The 27,008-nt window shown below is 43.1% G+C and overlaps 1 protein-coding gene across 13 annotated transcripts in view; it reads left to right on the top strand.

The window, feature by feature from the left end:
• The window catches only part of PLAGL1 (PLAG1 like zinc finger 1), a 95,511-nt gene that overhangs the window by 58,965 nt on the left and 9,538 nt on the right, over positions 1–27,008 (top strand). For 9 of the 13 annotated variants that reach the window (XM_069598606.1, XM_069598603.1, XM_069598611.1 and 6 more), the window contains 2 exons: positions 6,068–6,134; positions 14,575–14,641. In XM_069598606.1, the coding sequence (XP_069454707.1) occupies positions 14,625–14,641 (17 nt within the window). In that variant the 5' untranslated portion in view covers positions 6,068–6,134; positions 14,575–14,624. Of the gene's footprint in view, positions 1–6,067; positions 6,135–14,551; positions 14,642–27,008 lie in introns of all 13 variants that reach the window. The other 4 variants (XM_069598608.1, XM_069598607.1, XM_069598613.1 and 1 more) reach the window with 2 other exon arrangements.

Raw genomic sequence — 27,008 nt, 5'->3', positions numbered from 1 at the left:
TAAGTATCTTTTTCCCCGTTTTAAAAAGTTTTATATTGGTTTGATTTTCAGCATCAGTGATAACAGCTACCATTACTGAGCATTCTTATATGCTAATACTGCTCTAGGTGCTTTCTATAGGTTACTTACCTTTAGAAAGGTCTTCTTAAAGTAGACACTTCAAAATATTGGTTAGTCAATAAATAGCTTGATTTATGTCCTACTAGCAGTTTGATCCTTTGCAAACCCTGTGAAAGAAGGTGTATGCGTGTGTGCTAAGTCACTTTAGTCACGTCCAACTCTTTGTGACACTATGAACTGTAGCCCGCCAGGCTCCCTGTCCATGGGATCCTCCAGGCAAGAATTCTGGAGTGGGTTGCCATTTCCTTCTCCCGGAATCTTCCCAACCCAGGGATCAAACCCGCTTCTCCTACATCTTGTGCATTGCAGGCAGGTTCTTTACCATTGAGCCACCAGGGAAGCTTATGAAAGAAGGTACTATTCCTCTTTTACAGATGGGGAATTCAGCTTCTGGAAATAGTATTAATTGCTTAATTTACAAAACAACTAAAAGTTGACACTAAAACTTGAACCTGATAGCAGAGCCTATACTCTTAAACACTGCCTCCTTGAATGGGCAGCACAATGCAATGAGCTTACAGATGGATTCTGAGGACTTATTTAATAAAATTACAAAGAATGTCAGTGAATAATTATATGCAGAGGTGGTAGCTAGGTGCAATGGAAATAGCATGGGATTTAGAAAAAGTATTTAAAGTTGTGACTCATCTACTTATTTGTTCTGTGACTTCGGCAAATCAATTTATTGCCTCTCTTGAGGCTGTTTTCCTCGTACAAAAATAGAAATTCATAAAACCATCTATCTCAGTTGGTTATAGTGAAGAGCAAATTGATGTTTCTAAGTGCTTTGTAAATGCTTTTGAAAAGTATGTAAATGAATTGATGAGTGTATTTCATCATTTGCTGTAGCCTTCAAGTAGCAACTTTTCTGAGTGCTTTTAAAAAGTGATTTGATTTATAGAGACACAGGAGTTTCCAGAGCAGCTCTGTTGAATTAGAGTGATCTGTTATAGATTGCATTCTACAGATCTATTACAGAATAACTCATTAGACCAGCTTTCTTCGATGAGGTACATCGTTTTTGAGGAACGGTTATTTCACAATACTTTGTAAAGGAATTCTTCACAGATGTTTCTGCCTCCATTTTGGAAGAGAAGGGAGGCAGAGAGGCCAAAGTGAGTTAGCGCCAGAGTCAGCTTTGAGTTTCCAAGAATTCCGCCACCTTTCATGCACAGTTGGGAGTTCTGTGTTTTCTTAAGTTTATATCTGTCCCAGTTTGAGAAAAGTCAAAAGTCTTTACTTTGAGGGCTGTTTATTACCCTACACAAAATGGCCTCTTTGGCAGTCAAATGAATAATCAGTGAAAGGGCCCCCCTCCCCCGCTTCCTTCCCGAAGCTCCTAAGATGGACACGTGGGAAGGTCGTGTTCTGTGTCAAGGAATGAGTTCTCCATACCTTTCATTCCAATCTTGTTTATTTTCTTTTTAGTTTAGGAATTTTGAAACTTAACCCATGTATTCCCTTGTTTACTCAGGGTTAGCGGCAGAAATGGAACAGACCACAATAAAAGGAACGCATTTTATTCCAGGCTTTCATGAATGTGGTAGCCAGTCAAGGCGGCCGTTCAGGATTCAGTGGGGACTTTGGAAATCTTTTAATTCTGTGTGTTCAGTGTAGGGAACCAGTCAGGATAATCCACTTTCTTTCCTAGTTCCTCCCTCTGGCTCTCCTCTCCCCCTCATTAACCTTCGTCACTCCCCACAAACACACACACACCTCATTCACACACAGACCGTCAACTTAAGAGCTTGGATTACTAGTTTCCGTGATTACCTAGCTCCCATCAAAAAGCTAACTGTTCTATCTCTGTCTGGGTGTGTGTTTTGCAGACAAGAGTTTATGCACGCCGAGTCTCTCTTTAGGGCGTGTGGCCTCGGCTGGAGATAAAGGCCTGAGGGAAGCCCCAGGAATTACAGCTCTCAGTTCGTCGTATGGGAGCAGTTTCCTGGGTGCGAATGAAGAAGGGCCGTGCGTGTGGCCGCCCTCCTGTCATCAGCAGCCCCATTACGTTTAGAATAGAGTGTCCCAGTAGATTGGGTACGGCGACACGAAAGAAATTGCAGATTAAGTGAGACCATTGCTTGTAGGATCGCAGGGTGGAGAAAGAAAGGGAGAGTGAGCGGGTGCAGTTTATTTATGGAATGTCGGGGAGCCATGGCAGCCCAGCGGGTCCTAGAGGCAGAGGACTTCCCTCCCTGCTTGTTTTCTCCCTCTGCCCTTGGATGAACTAGCGAGCAGTATATTATGCCGGTTGATTGTGCTGGTTTGTCATGGTTAGCATTCTGGACTGTCACTGGAATGTAGGAAACGGATGAATTTGAATTGAACCATGAGGTGGTCTGCTGGGCCCTCTCCTTGTCTCGAGGAAACCTGTCGCTGTTTGTCTGGGCCTGGCGTAATGAAAGCAATGGAGGGAAAGAGAGGTGGGCCTTTGATCTCTTTGTTGCAGCTGCTCCCTGGGAACTCGCTGAAATCAATGCCCTGTTTTCCTGAAGGAATGAATGGCTCTGCCTAACTAGCTTTGTGAAGCCGTGGGGGAATTCACTGCCTCTGTTTATTGACAGCTGAAAAGGAGCACATGGGGTGGAATGGACCTTCATGTGAAAACCAGGCACAGGGAAAATTAGACCTCAATTTAACACAGAGGAATTTGGAAATTCACCCCAAAGGAGACGGTGGTTTCTCATGCTTACATTAGAATTACTCGAGTTTGGGGCTAGTGTGTAATGAACAATGGAGGTTCTGTCACAACTGTGTTATAAGTAGGAATATGATATGCATAATAAATGATGTTAAGTAGAAGTTGATTCAACACCCTCCTTGTTTTTTTAAACACAGAAGTAGAGAAAGGCAGATGTTAGCCATGATATATAATCAGGTGGTTCTTTTATTTTTGCTTTCAGAAGAAGAGAAAAAAATTGATACTGAAAATAAGCATTGTTAATATAATATTACCAAGTTTCTAGAATGTGACTTTTATTCACTTACATTTTGAAACATCTTTGAACTTTGTATCTAAGCTTCATTCATGGGAACTATTCAAACTATTCATGCTGTTCTGGATTGTGTGTGTTGAGTGGGAATACAACAAATCATAGTTATTTTTAAAAATGTATATTCTTAGGATATTATAACCGGAAGTCTGTGTCAAACATAAATAAAACTCTAGACCAATTTAGCATTTGCTATGAGAACAGTTCATAAATCCTAAAATTACTGCCTTACTTTTGACAACACACTAAAGAAAAAGTCGAATTTATCGCAAGGAAACATCACCAGACCTTCTTTTATATCTCCCCTCACTGGCTTGATTTCCCAGGAAGAATTTATAGCTTCTTCCTTTGGCCCCCAGCCCTTTGCGCACACCTCTATTATAGTACTTAACACATTGCCCTGTAGCTCTTTGTTTAGGTGTATTCTTTTAGCTGGAAGTAAAGCAGCTGTGTCGTATTCATTTTTATATCTCCAAGCCCAGCAAAGCTCTTGGCTCAGTGAATGCATGCTGAATGAATGGGGATTGATAGCTCCCCATACATTACTTTGAATGTAATTACTTATGCAGGCTTCAATGGCAAATACTACATTTTGGGAAAACCTGATTGATCTGTTGTTACCTGATTGGTGCTATAGCTTTTTAAAATCTTTCCTTTATGGAGAATTATTAAACAGTTTTTCAGCATGGCAAGTTGGTTGGGCAGTCCATCAGCCTGCGAACAGGAGGCATAGAAAGTGTACGGTGGTGTTCTTTTCAAATCCAAGCTCTCTCCTGTAATATTCTTTTTAAAAATTATGTCTCAACATAGTGTTTAGATATTTTCAGTAAGAAGATGAAAAAAATTTTAGAGTTTTGTAGACTTTCACGTGACCAGATTTAGTGATTGAGATGGACAGACTTCCATTCTACTTGATTTAATTCTATGGTGGAATGTTAAATGACGCAAAACAAAACCTTTGACAGTTTCTGTAACTAGCTTTACTACTACTGTATTTTATGAACCCCTTGACTCTCAGTGAAAAATGTAAAGGAAACTTTGATCCTAGAGGACTGACTCCCGTGATTTCACAGGAGCCTAAGACCAGCCCAGTTCTGAATTATTCTCCAGTTAAACCCAACTGCTTTTTAAACCAGAGCTATAAGTGGGAAATAGTTGTCAATATTCTTTGGGGAAAAAAATGACATCTTAAAATCATAATGGAAAACTTTAGAAAATGTTGGGGGGTGGTGGTAAAGTAAGCATACAAGTATAGGAACTGGCTCATATTTTATTCTCCGTGTTATTTTTGTTTTATTTTTACTCCAAGATTATGTCCAAAGACATCTATTTTCTGTCTTGATTAAAAGTAGGAATGAGGTTTAAAAAACAGTTTTACATGTTGGAGAGTCGTGGGAGCGTCCTGTGTAGGGATAGGCACTTGCGTGGGCTGTACGAATGTGATCGAGTCAGCAGATTGTGTTTCTGCTGAGATTTTAGATTTCTTACGAAACAGGAACATTACCGTGGCCTTGATCATTGATAGACTCTCGCCCCCAGAAGTATTAACTTGTAGATAAGAAAGCTGTAAGCCTCGGACTTAGGTTTTATAACTTGGCTGCTCTGTCCTCCCAGTTTCTGGAAGTAATTTCGTGTGACATCATACCTAAGTTGCTGGGGGGAGGGGGATGGAGGGTGGAAGGAGAAGTGGGGAGTCAAACCACACTTTTGCGTTGGATATTTCAGCTTAAAAGCGATGAGGCATATCTTGTCCCCATTGATTGACTGACATGCGTGCCCCAGGGGGGTGACTGCAGTTAAAAGTTGTGTTCTTGCTGTGTTTATAGTACCAGTTAATGTCAACTGCATGATCCTTCATGAAAAGAGCCCTTTTCTTAGGCCTGAAGTCTGTTGTCATATACAGGAAGAAGAATGTCAAGTAATTTAATGAGAGTCAAGCCCTCAAAATAAGTTTGGGGATCGGCATATATGAAGTCTTCATGTTTTTGTGTGTGTCTATCTCCATCAGCAAACTTCCTAGCAGAAAGATACCAGATCCTCCCTCTCAGATGGTTTTCATCCATCTAACAAACAAAGCAGACCTATTAGGGGCTTACCTAGTCATTGAAAGGAGACATCCTCCTTGTGGGTTAGGTTGAATGACAGGAAAGACAGGTACACTTATTGTCAACAAGTTCTGTCCTTCAGGCCTCTCCTCTGAGTAGTAACCTTGTCTTTGAAAAAAGAAAAAAAATGGAGTTCAGCAAAGGTTCCTTTTAGTCTTAGGTTTTTTTTTTGTTTGGTTGTTTGGCTGTTTTTTGCCTTTTAATGATCTTTCCTGGCTCTTTGACATTGTCTTCCCCTCTTGCCCCTTCAAGCCCTGCTTCGGTGGGTCCACACTCCCTTTTGCTAGAGGATAGTGTTCTTAGTTGACCCTTTTACAAAAGGTTCTGATTATCATCTGATTGCTTCCTGAAGCTCTGAGATATTCTCACTTGAGTTGGGGTCTCTGGAAAAGAATTGCAAATATACCAGTACTGCTGGCTTCCTGGGTGCAGTGTTCAGCACTTCACTCACACTGACTCCTTTAATCCTCAAAAGGCCCTTGGGGTAGGTATGGTGATTGTCTCCATATTGCAGGTGAGAAGCCGAGGCAGGGAGCTGTTCCACAAGCGGTGAGAGGTTTCTAGTGGCTCCAGGTGACACCTGGGTCTGAACGTAGGCCTTCTGGTACCATGGCTGTGGCTCCTCACGTCACTGCGTTGCGTCTCTCAAATGAACAATTCTGTAAGAACTCAGATGCGTCTCTGGAAGGTTGGACTATGACATGATGGTATATGGACAGACAGGGCTTGATCCTGGCGTTCCTGAACTTGGGTCCTGAGTGTCAGTGTCTCCTTACACAGTATTCAGTGTGGCTTCCTTCAATGCCTTTCTTTGTTTAACCTTTTGATTTTTTTTCCCTCCTCTTCTAGGATTGCTCTCACATCTGGTGTGGCCTCTGTTTCAGGTCACATCTGAAACTCCTCTGGACCCCAAAAGGTAAGTGTTTCCCCACAGCACCCTCTGACTCCTGCCCAGGCTGTGTGCCGTGGCCAGCGTGAGTCCTCCTACTTTAGAGCGCATGCCGCAGCCTTCTGCAGTAGAGGGGCTGAGGTCCCAGAGAATACTCGCTGTCTGGGATTTCTTATTGGAGGAACTGTAGGCCTTGAAGGAAAAACAAGGGTTGGGGAATACAAAAGGCTGTTTTTCACTCTTTAGAAAAATCAAGAAAACATGCTAAGAACTGTCATTAATGTTTATTCATTCATGTAACTTTAGAAATAAGGGGCTTTATACAACTGACTTTTATTGATCATGACTTGTTTATTAGAAACTTGGGACCTCCCTCCCTGACATTTACAAAGATGTTTTCAAATGAAAACAGATTAATACTAGGGGAGCTGGGGGGGGGGGGTGCTTTATTCTCCATTTAGAATCATATTTAGAATGTTGCATACGTTACATCTCAGTCTCTAAATCATGCTCCAGCGTCGTAACATGAGGTGGTTTTTCAGTTTGCATATATTCTGTCCAAATTTCCTAAAATTATGAAATAAGTATGCTGCTAAATCCAGTGGTGGTAACCTAAATTTGTGGGAACTCATGGTTGATGGGATCCCTGATATTTATCGGAAGTTTTTATTTTTTTCCACCATACATGGGGAGATTATAATTTGTTTTAAACACCCATTTCAAAATAATGACACCTAGTTCGAGCCTTAAATTTCATATCCAACATTCTGGTGGTGGTTCTTCTGTAAAATGTATTACTTCTCTGTTTAAGCCCGTTGCCTTCTTCACCCTTAAGGAACCCTCCTGTTTGCAGCTCTGGTGCTAACAGTATTGCTTAACCATAACTGTTGGCCTCTCTCCACAGATTTTTTTACAAAATGTCCTTGACTATAATCTGCCATATTTTTTTATTCCAATCTTCTTTGTAAGTTTCCTTGTATCCCATTTTATCCTTAAGGGGTTTTTTTGTCTTAAACTAGATAAACCACTTCCAATTTCATTTTACTCTTGGGACTGACTTCTAGAAAGGCTGCTCACAGCTGCTCCAGGTGAAAGGCCAAAGTCAAGAGAATATTAGATATATGTGTTTAAGTTCCTGTTCTCCAAATGGTTCTAATTGAAATTAGTCCACTTCCCCACCCACACATTCAAAAGAAAAATCTAAAAATGCCAGAATCACTTCTGTATATCATTTGTGTAGCTTCGTGATATGTGTGAGACCAGTTCATGCAAGGTCCAGTTGTAATTGTTTTCTCCAGTAAATGTGACATTGCCATAAAAACCCAGCGAACAATATTATGCTGCTTAAGAATTTAGAAGTCTCTAGACTACATGACATACAAAACTTTGAAGCAGGCGAGAAATAATTAGAAATTTCTTTTATAAGAACATGTTAGAAAAGAATTCTGTCATGGTGGTCCAAATCAAAGAAAGATTATTGAACTGAATCAAAAACTTACATTCTTGCTGTTAGATGTATCTTGACACAGATTATTAATATTTCCTAATTGTGAGCGTATCCAGTGTGTAAAAGCACTCTTGATACTTAATGAACAGGCCACAACTCCTTTGTACATAAACTTCAGACTCTGCCCCACTGTGCCTCTGTGTGTACATCTGTAACGCATCATCCCGTAACAGCTCTGCCATGTAGAGGGATGTCAGCAGAAAGGGAAGTTAGGGAACTTGCCTGAGGTTACATACCTGGCAAGTAGCAGAGCCAGTGTTTGGACCCAGAGCTGTCTGATTCCATAGCCGGTCCTCTCTGCACCCACCAATCCGTTCCTAGACTGTGTCCAGCAGAATACTATCATGTGGTTAATGTTTTTTAACTAACTATAGGAACCACAACCTGTATTAGGTAGAGTATACTTTTAGTAAAAGAATAAGGGAGAGTAAAACTCATTATCATACACCACTTTTAGGTAAGGAAAGTTGCTATCTAAGAAATAGTATTAACTTTCTTTTCCCACTTTCTTGACTCCCCAAAAAGAAAGTAGTCAAGACCTGAGGGGAGCTGAGAGCAGGGGCATAATATAGGAGAGTATTAAATATTATTGTTACAACAAATGAATAAAGCACATTTCTTTATCAGTGTGTTTAAAATAGCGCTAGCAGTTATGTATGTTTATACTATAACAAAGTATACTTTATTTGGGGAATAACTTAATTGATCCATTATGTGGCATTACCAAGGTAATTTTTTCCTTTTTGTTTGAGCACAGGAATTAAAAGTGATTCATAAAAACACACACACTTACAACCAGCATGTAAATTAGAACCACATTAGGGTGATCATCATCTTTTGTTGTTTTCCTAAAATGGTTCCAGTTTGCCCTGTATATTCAACTTAAAGTACGCAAAAGTGTTGCAAGTTCCAACTCAGGAGAGATTTAGAGCTCCCTGTGAACACTCAGTTTTACAGAGAAGCTTCAGTGTTCAATTACTGCAGTTAGACTTTTTGTGTGCACTTTTTTTTTTTTAACAAAATTGTTGGCTGTGTTTCTTCCCAAGGAATTACTGTTTTACTGATTTGAATGTATAGAATGGATACGTGCAGAAGCTACTCTGTCTGTCTGCTGTCTGAGGTCTCTTTCTATAACTCGAGCCTGAGCGTATTGCTGTCCTGATTAAAAACTTGCAGTGCATCAGTCAGGACTCTTGGTTGCAACTGACAGAAATTAATGGGACCCCATTAATTCCAAATGGCCAAGTGACGGGACCGTATTTGCATGTTAGAAGACTTGCTCTGACAGCAGCATCGTGACCAGAATGAAGGGTGAAGGGGCGCCAGTCTGAGAACAGAAAGACTGAGGGGTCCATAGGGATCTCCGTCTCCAGTACATAGGAATGTCCCTTTACGTATGAGCTCTTTATTTGCCAGGCTGGTAGTCGTTTGAAGGCAGCCACATGAAAATTGAGTTTTGGCCAGTAGAGTGGGCTGGGCCCCCATTCTGCTGCGTACCCTCATCCCCACTCAGTTTTGGGGTGCCACCGATTGGAAAGTGGGTGGTGAGGGTTTGGGGCTGGGCCTGTGTTTGTTGACTGCCCCCTCCAATCTTCCCTCACCCCCCACTTCCAGTGTGAGAAGGGAAGCAAGGTCAACAGAGGCCAGACCCTTGTGAGAGCAGAGTAGCCCTGTGCTCTGTTTCTCCAAACGTCTATCTGCTTGCTCAACCCACCCCGACTTCCAAGCTCCCCATTTGTGGGTTCTCTTCTCTCGTACCATTTAATAGAAAATACTCATTTTCCTACTAACCAAAGCAGAGAGTGGGGACTGGCTTGGCCCCCCAGCCTGCGTGATGGGGCACATGCTCCCCAGACGGCTCCTTCTGTCTGTCTGTCTGCCCTCTGGACGTGCCCCTCATGCCAGGCAGACTTAGTGGGTGCTTGTGCACCAGGAAGATGGGGTCCCCTGTTTGATGATCCTTGTACATCTGACATTCAGCCAACCAGAGCTCCCTGTTCTAAATGTTCTAATCTCAGTATCCTGGCTGATACATCTCAGCTTATCTAGAATCCTCTCTGGTTTTCATCAGGGACTTTATGAGCCTCCTCTGAAGTCTCAGATGTTCAGCCACAGGATTTAAGTAGAATTTGTTTTGAGGACGTGACTGACCTCAGGGTCCAAACCCCTGTAGACATTTGGTGCCACAAGGACCTACGATTACTGCAGTGTCTTTGAATCAACAGATTAGTCACATTTATGTGGTTTCTCCTCTCTGACACCTCAGTTTCCAGCACACTTTCACTTCCATCTTCTGGGAACCAACATCCCACTCTGTATCAGTGGGCTGGTCTAGGGGGGGCATGTCCAGGCTCGGAAGCAGGGCTGTCCTGGGCCTCAAGGAGTCTAGCAGCATCAGCCTCTCACTTCCTAATCCCTGGTAGACTTATGTTTTCTCCTTTGGTTTTAAGCAATTCAGAGTTTACGATAAAGGCCTTAAAGATAACTTTCTCTGCCTCTCCCTGTCTAGGTATTTGCATAGGGAATCAGAGGCATTAATCTTGTGAGTAAACTCCTAACATCTGCCCTTGTTTCCTTCCTTCCTGCTCTATCAGCCCCGGGACCAAAGCACAGACCCCAGCGCCTCTGCAGAGTCCCTTCGCCTCTGCAGCAGAGGGGTAGCAAATTTTTGAGAAATAACCTGGCTCAGCGTTGTAGCAGTGGAAACTAGTCTGTAGCACAGATGCGCATGACCCTGAGGGCGTTGCCCTGTAGGCGCCCTCATAAGTCTGACTCTCACTCCCCTCCCGTGTCAAGCATGCGGAAAGTGCACTCCCTTTTGTGTTCATCATTCTGTCAACCTAGAGAGAAATTTCATTGCAGTCGCTCTTCATTGCAGTCTCCCTTTCTTCCATGGCATGTGTCCTAGAGCCTGAAGGTTTCCGTGGCCCCTGGTGGGTGAGGGCTGGCCTTTGGTGTATGCTGAGAGTAGCTTTTGAAGCCCTACGCTCTTGCCCCAGGCCTGGGCTCCCTGAGCACAGCCACCACTGTCCTCTAGAAGGTTCTGTCCTGCCTTGGGGACAGAGCTGCTGTGCAAGGCCCACCCCACCCCGCCACCCCCACCCCACCACCCCTTCCTTTAGGGGAGAGTATCTTTTTCTCACCCTCTTAACCTCCTCCTAACTCTGAAGTTGGGCAGAACCTCCTCACTGGGTTTAGACCTTAAGAAGGATAGACTGTTTCTGCCGTCATCTGGGCTGAAACACAAGCAATTACAAAGCCTGCACCTGTTTTAAATGAGCTAGACAGGAAAACTGTTGAGAGGACAAACAAAGTAAAATTCCAGAGTTGTCCTGCTGCACTGATTTGGACTGTGTCATGAAGGCAAAACACCACCCAAACACTGGTAACTATGGAAATGAAGAGAAGGAAACACATCTGAGAGACAATAAGCCCGAAGACTGTGAAGCTTAGTCGGTGAGAAAAATCTAGAATGCCTCCAGGGTTTCTGACTTGGGAGCAGCCAGAAAGCAACATGGTGAAGAGAGTGACCTGTTACTAACGTAGACTCTCAAAGCCCACGCTTGGGATGCAAAGCCCAGCTCAGCTGCTCACTGACCGTGCCACCATAGGCCGACTGACATAGCTCCTCAGCCTCAGTTTCCCCATAAGTTAAGGTGGGGTTAATGCTCCCTACTCATTTGGCTGTTTGGAGCATTAAAGAAAGCCGTGAAAAAGAATGGCCATGACCTGGTGAGCATCCACTAAATGTTGGCTCTTATTACGTAGCAGTGCCAGTAGCTAAAATGGTGATGCTGGAGGGTGAGCCGTGTGGAGCCCCTGCTTCAGGACAGGGGGCCTTCAGGGCCACTGACAGTATCTAAGCTGAGAGTTGCAGGAGGAAGTTACATGGATTCGTCTGAAATGTGAAAGAAATTGATGGCTGAAGGCAGTAGTAGATAGATTGATAGTTGAAGAAGGTAGATAGTAGATGGTTCAGGACTGAAGACCCTGAGAAGTAGCTGAAACCTTGGGCTGTGACTGAAGCCCCCCAGGGATTGTGTCAGAAGGTAGGGGGCCAGGTGCCAGGCTCACGGATCTGTTCACACTCCCAGTTACTCTTTCACAGCATGGGCCTCGGGGGTCGTCTTCAGAACGACTCGGTTGTTCTGAGATGAATACAAATATCCAATTTACGGCCTCCACTCCAGAGGTATAATCTCAGTTGCAGTGATCAGCTCACTGAAGTAGGATTTACTTGTCTAAAATATACCAAATTTTAAGGTGGGCTTAATTCCTGATGGAAAGGTAGGCTCCTTTCCATCAGGAATTATAGCCCTTGGGTGGGGGGGAGCAGGGAAGAACTTATCTGAGAGGCTTTTTCGAAAACAGGGCTTGCACATCCTCCACGCAGAGAACTCTTTCTCTGAAAGCCGGGACAGGCCTCCCAGTGTCAGGGCTTGCCCGGCTCTTTCCCACTCAAATCATTTGGGGGGAAAAAAAAAAAAAGTCAGTTTGAAGAATTTACTTAAGTGAAATCGGGAGTAGCTTGAAGTGAATGAGCTGAAACTGGAGGGAAATCCCTTTGTTCAATTCGGGTTTCAGTGAATGCTCAGCAGGCAGCTAAACCAGTTCATTAACAGAGAAGAAGCCGTGTTTCTCAAACGCAGCCCTCAGCAGCTAATGCCTAGAAAAACAGACTGTGACAGCCAAAAATGCATTCTAGAAATCCGAACGCTCTAGATTCAGGAAACTTTAGTTTTTGTCATCGCTGAATAAACAAATCACTTCCCCCTGAATATCTCCCCTTTATTTAAGACCATTCACCATACATGATCTGTTTACTGTGCATCCATCCCATTTTCTAGAAATATGTGATTTTTCCTGCTTCTCCGGAGCTCAGAAATGAGTATAGTTAGAAATATTTTACATTACAGGTTCATTAAAAAACTGTATTCTTTTTATTTTAAATAGAACCCACCTATTAGAAGCTTTTTCTCTGACTTTTGAAATCTAAAATTCAGACCTGAAAACCAGCCTGCAAGTGGCATACTGTCAAATGTGTCCGTGTTATTTTTCCTGTCTCCGCTGTGCTTTATTAAATTGTTGTAGACTGCACATGGTTTTTCCCCGGGGCCAAGCATGCTTTTGGGTTCTCTGTTGCATTGTTAACTATTTAAGCATTAGACCCGGGCTGAGATGGCAGGGGGGAAAGGCCGAGGGACTTGATCTCCTCCCTGCCAGAGTTCTCCGCTTTCACTGGTGCTGCTTACATTGAACAGCTTAAGAATAAGCTCCTGTGTGAGCCCTCGGAGGCCGAGGGGCATTGTTGAATTCAGAAAGGAATCGCTTTCTTTTAGTGATAATTTGAATATTTTGACAATGCAGCTAAGCTACTCCGCTGCCTGGTTTGCGTACTTCGTGTCATGTGCGCCCTTTCTAGTGAAGCCGAAGAGAGCCCCTGCCTCTCTGAATTCATAAATTGGCATTGTCCATGGGTGAGATGGGTAGGAGCAAAGGAGGAATCATCCAGAAGAATTCTGCTCTCTTGCTTTCATGTTTTTCTCAAGCTCTTAAAATAATTAATATAGGCCTTTGGAGACCACCCAATTAAACCACCGCAATAAATGCTGAGCATTTTGAGATGAGAGATGGACCATGAAGATGATTTGTGACATGTTTATACATGCAAAGCAAGGAATACATTTAAAACAAATACTCTGGATGATTCAGAGAACCTACTCGCCTCCAGCTTTTTCCCTAAATTGTGGTGGCTTATTTTTAGACATTTGTTGTCTGAAAATGGCCCTAACTTTTCCATTTGTAACTTACAAGGAGGTTACTCATAATAAATGGACATTGCCTTTTTTATCAAATTAAGAAAACGGGCAACCCAGTGAATAAATCCCTTAGGTGAGATATAATTGGCTATTACGTAATAGATTTACCCTTGTACTGGTAAAGAAAATCCCGGAAAGCTTTGCCTCTAAGAGTATCAACTGGCTGGAATAGCCTTAGCAGGAGGAAGCTGACTTTTATAATTAATTGGTGAACAGAGATAACTATTTCCCAGTGCTCATCAGGGATCGTGGTGTGAAGCTGGCTGTAGACTTTTTCTGGAGACTTCACGAAAACCTAAGTTCCCAGGGCCCTGGTGCTGCTGTCAGTTTGTATTTAGTTTGTGCTGTGGCCTGGGAATGTGCATTTCTAAAAGATTGCTCTGGTAATTCTAACATAGTCGGGTTTGGTAACCACTGAATCACGTATGCAAATTGCAGACTTCAGCCTTTTCACCCTGCACATTTGATAAATCTGTATGGAGATAGGAAGCTTTTTATGTGAAGCTTTTGTTGAAAATGAGTACCTATTGGTTGTTGCTGATTTTTTTTCAATTCATAATTTGCTTTAGGCTCTGTTATTGCATGGATTTGCATACCTGTTTTATGGTATTCTAATACTGTTGGTTTAAAAAAAATGCTATTTCCTCTGAGTGCTCTTTTGAATATTTTATGTAAGCAATTTCATGCGTTTTTCTCTACTTGTAGAAAGCAGGGAGAAACATCAGGGTTTTTCTAATCCACTTACAAGTAGGACAAAGATTGTAATATAAATACTTAAAGATCTTCTTGGGCAAGATTATATGAGATATTGAAAATCTTTTACGTTACAAGATTATGAACTTTAGCACCCCTTTTAAATATATCAGACTTTTACCATGTGGTATATCTGCGACATTTTAAAATTAAGGGTGGTGGGTCTATTGAAGTATTATACCGTAGGATTTTAAAATTTGAAATTGATCTGTCATCTATTAAAATACCTAAAAAGCACTAGAAAATATCCTCTGTACATTCACAGTTGTGTGTGTGCGCGTGCATGCGTGCTTTTGAAGTAAGCAAGCTCAAGTTGCTTCATGGCGGTGGGGCGGGGGGTGTTTTTCTCGCTTCACTCACTGAAGGTGTGCGAGATCTCTTCTTACAGGTTTGAGGCCTCAAACCTTCTGAGAGGACTCCCTGACTGTCTTGGAGCTGATGTTTCCTGTCACCGAGTAAGTACACAAGCCATGATTGCTTTAAAAATTATTTCTATCTGAACATGTGTATTAGCAACTGCTTGGAAGCACATAGTCAAATAAATCAAGGATGTGCAGGAGGTTCAAGGGACTTCAAAAAGGCTAAATATCTTTCCCCTCAAACTGTGAAGTACCTTAGAATGGAATTGTTTTAACCTTTTCTTTTTAAACAGCATTAGGATTCTCTGTGTTTCAGGGAATCAGATCCTGCAATTAGCAACTTCTCATATCCTCTGCTGTCCCCTACCCACAGCCCTGATAATACCTGCAAATCTCTGGAATTTTCCGCTGTCAACCCGTCAGTTCAAAAGCTTTAAAGCTGCCCTATCTCCACTCCCAACTTGTGTACATAAGAAGAGGTGTAAAGGTTGCCTCCCATCTGTGGAAGATGTTGACTGATAAGCCTAAGGAAGATGCTAGTCACGTACAAGTTGCCCTAGGGACTCCAGCTTCCTAGGCTTTGTTGGGAAATACTGCTGTAAAAGCTACTGCCAGAGTCAGACGCTGTGTAGACAGCTTAGCTGGGGGCAATGGCAAGGTGGAAGTGGGGAATGTTCCGCTCAGCTCAAAACACCCGGGTTAGGCCTCTGGTCACCCGTTGTCAGCAGTCATGACGTGAAGGGAAGTTAACCCTGTGCATTGGGGGCTTTGCTTGGTATAGTACATCCCCTGTCGTATCTTCTTCTTAGTACCTATGCACAAAGAACTTTAGTCCCTGGACCTCAGTTTCCTCACCTATTAAGTGGGGATAAAGATGCCTTTCTAGCCCATCTCACAGATGGACATTAGTAGACAAAGGAGCATAAGAGGACTTTGAATTCAACTGAAATCTAATATTGTTTTACTAAAAGTTATTTTGGTTCTGTTTGAAGTAGAATTGTCTTACTAAATAATATTTTGATTTATTGGCCGAGAAATTGAAATCCATCCCAAGGTGGCTAACATATCTACTAGGAACTGAGAAAGGCAGTTCTAATTAGTTGGTGGGGGGAGGGCGGGAAGGCGAGGTCTTGCCATTTTATCTTCTGGTCATGGTGCAATAGACTGTATGATAACCAGCTAGATCCTGGAATATGACTGCCAAGTATTGGGTGGTGAGTCCATGGGCTGAAGACAGAGGTGGCGAACAGCCTAGGCCCTGTGCTGCAGCTGAGTGGGACAAAGCCCAGGCAGCCAGGATGGGGCGGTTCACTCAGCAGGCAGGGAGGGAAGAGAGGCATCACTCTAGGCTACTGGGAAGGAGCAGCAAGCATGTGGCGGGAAATTGGGCCTTATTGTAAGGAAGGTGCCTGGCCCCCGGGGCGACTGGAGCACAGACCAGCACATTGAAGCCCCTCCCGGGATGGGCTGGGGATGGACCACACATGTGGATTGCCAGGACAGCTACTTAGAGAGGTTCACATTCCTCCCCATTGAACCAGCTATGATTGTAATGGTTTGTTAAACAAACAAAGGACCTAAAGCTGTGAATGGGGGAGAGAAAAGACTTAAGGTGAAAAGGAGAGGAGGCCCTGTTTGTTAGTGTTCCACTCTTTTTAAGCTTTCTCCCCCATTTCCTCAACATTCCTTTCTCCCTTTCAGAGAAGGCAGTGCGGTAACTTGCAAAAGTTACCGCCTTGGGTCTCCAACCCCGTTTCCTTTTAAATTGGAAATGGGAGGAAATGTCTATCCCCTTACAAAGACAAAATGAGAAACCGGGGTCGTCTTAAAGGAATAGGGATACATATTTTTATATTTCTAACCAAGTGTTTCTGGGTGAACAATCGCCTTGGCATCCTTTGAATTTATGGGATGTGCTGTGGCAGGCAAAGAGAAAGTTCTCACTCAAGCACTGGGTAGTGACTCTGTCCCATAAATAAGGCAGGTGGCCGCAGAGGTGGGCAGCCCTCTGCTCCTGGAGGGAGGGGAGTGAGCGTTGGCGTGGGTGCAGCAGGTTCACTTTTTTATCCCTTGACTGTGTACACAATTTATGGTCAGGTGAGTTCTGGATGTTCCTCCGCTGAAAATGTTTGGCGGGCGGGGAAGCTGTAAATTGTTTTTTAAAACTGCCGGTTACGTTTGTGTCCATTCAGTTAATCAGATTAGGTTTCAGGACTTCCTTGTGGGGAAGAAAAAGGAACCATTTAGGTTTTGCGAACAGTACTGTTCCGTGTGCTATACATTATCCCTAAGGGAGGAGGCCGTCATCACTGTTCACTTTTTTTGGGCACAGCAGTCTGTCCGTGCAACATCTTTCCCTTCTCTGGCTCCCGGGCTCCTCTGCCTGGCGCACCAGCCCCGGCCCCGCCCCGCAGCGTGTTCCGGGCATGCCTCCTTTATAGGCCCGGCTCCAGCTCTTCTTGCGCTCACACCTGCCTTCCAGCCAAACTAAACCGCGGGATCCACACTGCCCTGTCTTGCTTCAGGCTCCTCTGCTTTCACAGGGTCTTCCCTCGGCCTGAAATAGACCTTCTCCCTTTTCTCCACCTGGTTTGCTCTAAACCCAGCGTAGGTAGTCAAAATTATGAAAACTTAGAAAGTACAGATTTTCAGAGAGAAACAACAGAGTCCTCTCTAATTTGGCCCCCAGCAGCCTTTTGCTGACACATTGTTTTCTGTACTTTCAGCCCTTTTTTTTTAATGTAGAGACTGTTGTTTTAGGACAAAACCGTCCACTCAAGTCTGGAGCATGCACTTTGTAATTTTCAAGGTTCCGTCCAGGGATTTGAACTCCGGAATCTGGCTTCCCATCGCCCCTGTGACTCCTGCGCTTTCCTTGTTTCTTTTCTCAGCGTGAGCCTTTGCCCTCACACACTTTGTGGGAAGGAGTTGGGCTTTTCTCTTCCCTAGAATAGGCACCGTGTTAAGACCATAGACCCGGCCGGTAATTAGGTACGTTGGGTTCCTCGGCGGCCTACTCTTAGAGTCCTAGGAAAGATCACCCCTGTCAGCTATAGAAACACACCCCAAAGGGCGGCAAGGGGGATAGTTGCAGCTTTGTTGGGAGGGAGGAGGGGGATATATTTCCAGCTGTCACAAAGGAGTATCCCTGCCACTGACTTTAATGACTAGAAAATCTTCTCCTAATACCAGGGGCTCTTGTCTGGATTTCAAGTCTGCGCTCCACCCCTCCCCCACCTCCCACAACGTGCTACCTAGAGTTCATTAACAGTCTTCCTGAAACATTCTGTCCCATTTCAGCTTGAGAAGCAGGCCTGGGCCTCGCGCTTGCTTCTCGGGATGCACATACCTATTTTGCTTGCTTGACGACCTTTGTCTGTTTCTTCCTAAATGTTCATATTTAAAAACACCATGTAAGAGGTGGGTCGAGGAGGCATGGGGAGGTTTTCAGACTCTGTAAAGATATTTCCTTTCCCTCCCCTCAGCCTGATGGATGCTAAGCTGAATGGCCATCCCATCGAGGTGCTTTGGCCCTGTCTGGGGGGCCCTGAGCCATGTGAGCCCCCTGCTTCCGCTCGGTGCAGGCGCAGGAGGCAATGGTGTCCTTACAGGCTGCTTCCACGTGACACCCCTGGGAGCCTGGCTCCTGCTCAACAGTCCCCTTTTGCCCTGGGTGGTTTGGTTTTTCCCAGTTTTCTGCGCTCATTGAGGCTCATACTCCTGGGCTTGTGTGTTTTCCAGTGCTTCCTCCCCTCCCAGTCAAGGTAGAGCTACCGGCGTTCCTCTCTGTGTCTGCCTGTGCCTCTCTCCACCTTTGTGTCGAGTGGCTAGTCTTGACAAAATCAGTTACATGTTATCTTCCATCTGCTAAACACATCCTAACAACAAAAGGCTCTCTGTGAAAAAAGAAAAGAAAAAGGCCTGCCTCTTCTAGTAGGAGAAAGTGGACAACCAGACAGGATTTTTGAGCTGTTAGGGTCTTGGTTTGTACTATGACCATTTAGAAATTATTTGGAACATCTCATCAAGTTTTTTAAAATGCAGACTGAATTCTCATTTTGCTTCTTTTTATCACCATGGACTTGTCACTGCACTGTCTTACCCAAGAGGAACTGAGGGAATATAAAGGTAGAAGGCTTCTGTTCTTGAAGCCTCTGAGAATTACATGCCCCTACAAGTCTGCTTCCCTCAGGCCCCACAGTGCAGAGTAGATCTCTTAAGAGGGGATCAGTCTAGCTGCAGCCTGTTGCAGAGAAAACAAACGGACACCCCACTGTACACGCCAGACTGCTCCAGGGAAGACCAACACGGATGATCAAGGTTGAGCATGTGAGCTACTGACAAAGGACACCCACGCAGAGCCCAGGGTAGTTTATAAAGTCATTAATAGAAGCCAGACTCAGAATAGTATCCACTTCCCTGCAGCCACGTGTACCATTTGCTGTTACTTAGTTGGAAGATAACCTCAGCACCTCCTCTGTGCTGGAGGTCTCCTTGCTGGCCTGAATACCCATTGCTGCTGCTGCTGCTGCTGTTTAATCATTCAGCCGAGCTGTATCCAACTGTTTGTGACCTCATGGACTGTAGCTTGCCAGGCTCCTCTGTCCATAGGATTTCCCAGGCAGGAATACTGGAGTGGGTTTTCGTTTCCTTCAGCAGGGGATCTTCCTGACCCAGGGATCTAACCTCGGTATTCTGCATTGGAAGGTGGGTTCTTTACCACCGAGCCACCAGGGAAGCCCCAAATATCCATTGAAAGTGAAAGTGAAGTCGCTCAGTCATGTCCGACTCTTTGCGACCCCATGGACTGTAGCCTACCAGGCTCCTCCCTCCATGGGATTCTCCAGGCAAGAATACTGGAGTGGGTTGCCATTTCCTTCTCCAGGGGATCTTCCCAATCCAGGGATCAAACCCAGGTCTCCAGCGTTCCAGGCAGATGCTTTAACCTCTGAGCCACCAGGGAAGCTGTGTTTAACTCAACACAGCTAAAACCAAACTCCAAATTCCTGGTTTTGCTAGGTTTTTCTTCTGTGTCTTGATCTAGCTTTCCCTCTCCACCATCACTCTCCCCCTCTTTCCTTTAAACTTTTCTAAATTCTTATTTGACTACAGTGGTCCCTCCTTGTCTGAGATTTCCTTTTCCACGATTTCAGTTACCCACAGTCAACCTTGGTCTGAAAATGAAAGATTCCGGAACAAGTAATTCATCAGTTTTAAATTGCACACTGTTCTGAGTAGCATGGTGAAGTGGTGGTGCCAGCCTGTTCATCCTACTTGGAATGCGAATCTTTCCTTCTCCCAGCATATGCTGCCTGGTGGTCATTAGTTGCCAGCTCAGTTATCCGACCGACTGTGCGTATCACAGTTACCTGTGTTCACGTAGTCCTTATTTAACTTAATAAGCACAAAAGTGATGATGCTGGCAATTTGGATGAGCCAACAAGAAGCCATAAAGTGCTTCCTTTAAGTGAAAAGATGAAACTTATAACCTCATAAAGAGAAAAATCATGTGCTTAGGTTGTTAAGATGAAATCTTCTATCTGAAATTGGGAGGAAGGAAAAAAAAATCGTGCTAGTTTTGCTGTTGCACTTCAAACCACAAACATTATGGCTGTGGTTCACGATAAGTGCTTAGAAAAAGACATTGCATTTGTGCAATAAGATATTTTGGGGAAAATGTTTTGACAGAGAGGGGAACCCCATTCATGCAACTTTGAGTATAGTGTTTTGTTATAATGGTTCCATTTTACCATTGTTGTTAATTCCTAGTTGTGCCTAATTTCTAAATCAAGCTTTGTCATAGGTATGTATGTATAGGAAAAAAACATAAGGTTTGGTAGTGGTCTCAGGCATCTACTGAGGGTCTTGAACGTTACCTCCTGTGGATAAGGGAGCTGACTAGGCTAGATTCCTGTTGCCCCACTCCCTGGTCACTAGTCCTGGGATTCGCTGCCCCTTGCAGTTTGGCTCCTGTTGGTTTTTGTAGCTCTCGGAGGCTTAGATTCTTGTGCCATTTATGCCTTTCCCGTCACTGCCTCCTGTTCCTGTTGAGACAGTGTTTCATTGGCATTTTTCTACCCTTTTCTACTACTTCTCTCTTTACCTCTCTCACTCTTACCTCCACATAAACCTGGAGTTAGTCCCTTGGCTAAGTAGGTTAGTCAGTCTGCTAAAATATTACAGCAAAAGAGCCCACCTTCTCTCAGTGCAGCAGAGCAAGTGCATCACTAACACTTCATGATTTGGACTCTGTCTCTCCAACCTGTTTGTCCCTGGAGCCTGCATGTTTACATTCGTTTCTAGTCATACTGAAGTAGTTACTTTCACGTACCTTGTGTTGATTCATTCCCTTGGCCTGAAATAGACCACTTCCCCTGGAATGCCGGGTAAAGTTGCCGGCTCAGCTTTGGCTTCTCCATGAAACTTCTCCTTATCCCCCAAGTAAGAGAAGTTATTCCATCAACAATCATAGGGTAAATGTACAAGGGAAATTATTCTAATGGTGGACCAATAGATGAAATCTGGATAAATTCTTATCCATTCTGAGTTTCAATGATTGTTTTCACTTTTTTTCATGTGTGAGTCTTTATAGAGCAGTTTAATTGCATCACATCTTAATTCCTAAGGAAAAGAGCATCTTCGAATACAAAAAGCCTCACTCCAGTCTTGGATGTTGTCTCTTTCCCTTCCACTGGGCATTACTTGGTTTTGCCTGACTTTCTGGTTTTTGCCAGTCTAATTGGGGGTGTGTGTGTTAAGAAATAAAACAAAAAATGTCAGATATGATAAGTGCATGACGCAAGAAAAGAAAGAAAGGCAGGAAACAGAGGCATAAAGTGTGCCAGGGGTAGGGTAGAGCTGGCCCCAGATTAAATTAATCAGGATTGAAGTTTTGCCAGTCAAGACGAGGGAAGACCCAAAGATTTCCCAAAAATATATAAGGGAAATGATTTTAATGATAGAACAAGAGATGGAACCTGGATAAAATTGTACATATTTTCATTTGTTTTATGGACTATTTGAATTTCTCTGTGAAATACCGTTTTATTTTTTCTTGCCTGAAGGTTTAAAGGTTTAAAGTTTTGTTTTAAATATTAAATCTGTAATCATTCTGGGATTAATTTTATATAGATGTATGGTGGGAATCCAGTTTCCTTGTGGATAACCAATTATTAAGTAGTCCGTGCTTTCCCCAGTGATTGCAGTGCCAGCCCTGATGTATATAAAGTTTCCATACAAAAGGGGATCTGTTTCTAGGCTATTCATTCTACTCCCATTGGTCCGCTTGTCTAATCCTATGCCTATATCATACTGCCTTAATTACTGTAGCTTTTTAAAAAATGTTTTTACCTGTTATCTTTCACCATTTCCTCTTTGATCAGTTTATAGGATGATGAGTATGATCCAGTCGAATGGGGAAAGTCTTGACTACTCTTGATTTTTCCCCCTCAGTATAAAGGTTTAGAATGATCTTGTCAAGTTCCAACAAAGAACCTTGTTGAATTTTTATTAGAACTTCACTGAATCAGTATATTAATATGAAGATAAATCGATAACTGAATATTACAATAATACTATCTGTATATCTATTCATGAACATGGTATGTTTCTCAATTTATTTAGGTCTTCTTTTATGTCTTTCAGTAGAGTTTTATAGTTTCTCCGTAACTATTTTATCTTTGGTTAGACTTACTTTAGATATCTTTGCTTTGTGGCTAATTAATTTTAAATTATATTCTGTTTGCTGGCTTTTAGAAATGCAATTGATTTTGTATTTTGACTTTTGTAACCAAATACCTTGTCAGACTTCCTAATTCTCACATTGTATGTGTGGATTCTTTGGGGTTTTCTGTATAGATAGTCATCTGTAAATATTGAAATATTTATTCTATTCCAATGTTGTCTTTTTATTGCTTTATTGTATGAACCACAACTTCTAATACAAATCTTTAACAAGAAACGGTGATAAATAGGCACCTTTTTCGTATAGCGAAGATGCTAAACTGTTCATTAACTTAAAAATTCTCTCTACTTTCCTGCTTCTTGGTCTAATGATATATATTTTAACCATTTAACCTATGGATAATTTTAATTAGTCTCTGGGTTTTGTTAGCTGTGTTATAAAAGATTGTTTCATGGTGCTGATCACTAGGTGAGCACTGGAACTAACAAAGATGTAAAAATAGCAGGTACCATCAAAAGAGGCCCCAGTGGCAAACATGGTGCCTTAGAGTCATCGGGAGTTTATTCAAATGGCAGATTCTCAGATGTTCCCCCAGCAAGTCTGACTCAAATGCCTACCGCTGCCCCTGGGGTCTTGCACTTATCACTGCCCTTTTTGTTACTGTTTGTTGTTTTCTTTTTTTAAAATCCTGTTCTTCATTTAGGGATCTCTTGATTCTCTCTAGAATATTAATGCTAGTTGTTTCTAAAGTTTTCTTTTTTCTCCATACAGTCCTTTTCTTCTTCTTTAACCTAGCTGCTTTTTTCTGTTTGTTCTGTGTCGGTTTTTCCTAGTAGGTGCTTGCTTCTGATTTCTGGTGATCCTCAGCCGCCTGGCTTGTGAGTGGAGCCATAGAAAAGCTGATGGGAGCTTTGTGTACTTAGATAGGCTTTGTCAACAGGGGCTTCGTTGTAGGGTAATATGGGTAAACCCTTCAGGACCGCCGTTGGTCCTTGTCGTGAGCTCTCTTCTCTTGGGCTAGTCAGCTTTCCCAGAGAAGACTCTTTCAGTCTCCTGTCTTGGAGAGTATAATAGGCCTGGCTGCCATTGTTCCGATCGCCAAATAGGGGGAGTATGCAAACTTCCACTTAATTCGCCCTGTGTCAGCACAGTACCCACTTCTCATACCCTCTGTCGGGAGGGGGTCAGAGGGCTGAATGCACTGCCAGACTCGAAACCACTCTTTCTGTTTCTATGCCCACATGCATCCCCACTTCCAGAAGTTCCTAGAGCCTAAATTTGAGCCTTTTGATGGTTGCTTCATAGCTTTCCATCACTGCCTTTAGCATTCAGCTTTCTTGGGACGGCTAAATCAGCTCCTGCTTGTTTACCTACTTTGCAAAACGTTGTTGCTCTTTTTTCCTTTCCTGTTATCTTAGGCTGTGTTTTTTGCGGGAAAAAAAATCTCATTAATACTATTTTTTTAAATTAATTTATTTTAAGTGAAACAAAGATGGATATTTTTAATGATAAAAGGTACAATTCACAAAGAAGATAGACATCATACACCATTAGACACTTTCATTAATACTGTTTTAATAGAGTTTCAGGAGAGACTGAAGCTGCATACTTTAATTCAGTTTACCATCTTTAACTTGACATTATTACCATTACTTGTGACTAGAAGGTTAGCACCCTATCCTTTTTCATATTTTTCTTAGTGTGTAGATTTGATGTTCTGAAGCTGCGGTATAATTTTCTCTCTAAATATGAGATAAACAATTCACTTCAGCATTCTGGCTTATTTTAGGCCTCATTTCTAAGAAAATAAGAGCTTAGTCACGGGTTAACAAAATGAAGTCTCTCCAGGTGACAGTTTAAAAGAGTCAGTAGGCAGCAAGGCTGATGGCTTGGCAGGCCGGGGAGGTGGGCCTTGTTGCGCGTGGCACTTCCTACAGCAGGACGGGCAGGGATGGAAGGGGGTAAGAGCCAGTTCCTTCTGCCACCAAGAGCAGATTGTCTCAAACGTTTAAAGTGGACGTGTGTACCCAGTGTTGAGTAGTTCTGGAGGGAACACAGAGGAACCCTTTGCGGAAGTAGTTTCTCACCAAACCAGTCCTCCCTTCTGAGCCTGGGTTTTCCATGCTCGGCACCTCCACCATGGCCCCCTTAGCCCGAGTCCCCTGTGGGCTCACCTGGACTTTGGTAATCGCTTCCTCAGTGGTCTCCCCATTTCACCATCTCACCATGCGGAAGAGACGCTCATTCCTCTGCCCGGGAATGACGAGGGAAGCAGGAGTTGGCCAGGTAGATCCTGGGTGGCACGACAGTCCAGGAAGGGGCACGGTGTGGAAAAGACAGAAGCCTGAGTGATGTTGAGCATGGTTAGCAAATAGCCAGTGGGTTGATCTGCAGCCTCAGTTGCCTTTGGGCCGCTGTGGGGCAGAGGTCTGCAGACATGGCAGGTGGCAGGCTTTGAGGGTCCAGCCTAGAATGCAGCCTACCCAGGAAGCTTCTTCCAAGTGGTATGTCAGCTCAGGTGTTGTGGATTTTAATGATGGTCTGTTAGTACTTTATTGAGGATGCGCACACGCATACACACTTTGATAACAGATTTTTAAAGATGCTGACAAATGAATCCCTGTGATTCGGAAGGCATCCTGCCCTCTAGTCAAAAGGTAGGCCTGTCTTACGTGATAGGATCTATTATATTATCATCTGTACCCCTATTTGAAATGAGATTTGTACAAAGTGTTTATTGCTTGAATTTCCAAAGAACATTATTATAGCGCCCTTCCCTCCCTTCCTCTTTTTAACCTTCACCTGATAAAATGCAGTGATTGAGGCATAAAATATATGGCCTGTGCCTTAGGAATTGTCATTGACTTTGTGAAGAGTCAAACTGAACTGATGGCACAAAGAGGGATTTTTCTCTTTTGTCATCTAAAAGCTGTGGTCCCTCTCCTTGCAAGAACTGCAATACACATGCCTCCAAATTTTCCACAGAATTTTGGAGAATTCAGAGTCACGGGCCCTGAAAGGTCTGCCATGGGCCCCCCTTAAAAACCTCTGTTCTTAGTGAAGGCTGAAAACCCAGCCACAGCCATCTGGTAGGGGACTCAACAGGCCTTGCATCTATAATCCTCAGCCAAGTGATGAGTCCAGCCCTGGGAGCTCCCCTTTTACTGATTAGACATGTAATGAGCCCTGCCTCTTCTGGCATCTCCTTGCTCAGGTACAAGACCTATCACATTTCACAGTGCATGTGCACAACAGAAAGGTAGCAGTAGCAGCCACCTGGAGGTTCTGAGAATCTTCTTCCTCCTGCTAATGTTTCTGGATGGCTTTTTCATGATAGAGACTTGCTACTAGCGTCCTTCAAATATGGAGGGCAGCACCTCTCTAGAAGCCTCCTGGAGCCAAATAAACAGGGAATTTCCACCTGCCCTGCTCCATGATTGGCTGTTGCATATTGTGTGAGTATAAGAAGAAACAGAACTTTTAAAACTGACCTTAACACATTTATATAAAAGCCATCCTAGGTTTCAGGAGTATGAGTGGAAAAGAAATGTTTAGAATAGAACCTTCTTATCTACAAGGAGTGGTGATGAATGGAATAAAAAAAAAAACAAGAGTGCCCATGTTGGAAGACTAAAAATGGAAATTCAATTTCCTCCCAGAAATGGGCCTTGCATTGTGTCACTGGGGACAATGGAAATAGAAGCCAGAAGTCATAGTTTATTTTAAGAATGTTGTAAAACATTTGTCCCCCATTAGCTGATTGTGTTACGCAGCACTGGGGACGTCCTGGAACTCCACTTGTGCTCTGACCTCTCCCTCCACTGCCGTATACCACCAGCCCTCAGGGAACACAGTCCTTCCTGGCTGTTGCCATATATATATGTTCTTATTCCAATCTGATCCTCTCTCATCCCCAAAATAATCAGCACGAACAGAATGAAGCAGATGGCACAAGCCTTCTTTGGCATACGGGCAGATCTGTATCACTCACTCAGTATTTTTAGAATCAAGGGGATTGAAAATTATGTCCTGAGATGTTTTGGGGGAAGACTTACTCTCTTTCCAGGGTGACAGGTGCTGAAATATTACCATATTTAAGACTCAAATTCAATCTGTATGTCAGATCACAGGGCAGACTGATGATCATTGGGACCATCCCTTTGTTAGTTCTCTGTTTAGGATTGTTGGCAGTTGGCCAAATAATAGAAAGTTCATCACAAGTCTGTTTTAAGGGTGTGGCCAGAGCTCATCAGGTTTCAAGGAAAGATTGGAATCGGCAGCAGCCAGCCAGTACTGATCAAGTACATGGTGATGGGAGATGTTGTATTATCCACACAGCTTATTTTTTAAAAATAGCTGGGCTTTGATCCTCAGCCACAATGAATTTATAATCTGCTGAGAAAGGCTACGTTTATAGAAGTTTGTGATTATATCATGAAAACAGTGCAAATATTTATATTTGAAGATCCATATTAATGAAATACACAATTATGGTGAATGAAATGTTATAACTACTAGTGAATTTGAATACATCATTTAATAAAAAGCCTTCCTGAAGAAACTAAGGAATGCTTACTGTCATAAAGTAGTTGAGTTCAACATTTGAGGACCAATTTTGCACGTGGGGTTAGACTGGGTGTATTTAACACAGAGACCTAAAACTCAAAAAGATAAGAAAAGTCTTGGGCAAAGACATTAATGCAGTAAGTTAAATAAGTGTAAAAATATTTATGTGACTTAATGTTATATTGTTCTCTGCAGGTTTAATGGGGAAAGAGT

This window comes from Ovis canadensis, chromosome 8 (assembly GCF_042477335.2).
Source record: "Ovis canadensis isolate MfBH-ARS-UI-01 breed Bighorn chromosome 8, ARS-UI_OviCan_v2, whole genome shotgun sequence".
NCBI lineage: Eukaryota > Metazoa > Chordata > Mammalia > Artiodactyla > Bovidae > Ovis > Ovis canadensis.
This window is presented reverse-complemented; position numbering and strand designations above follow the sequence as displayed.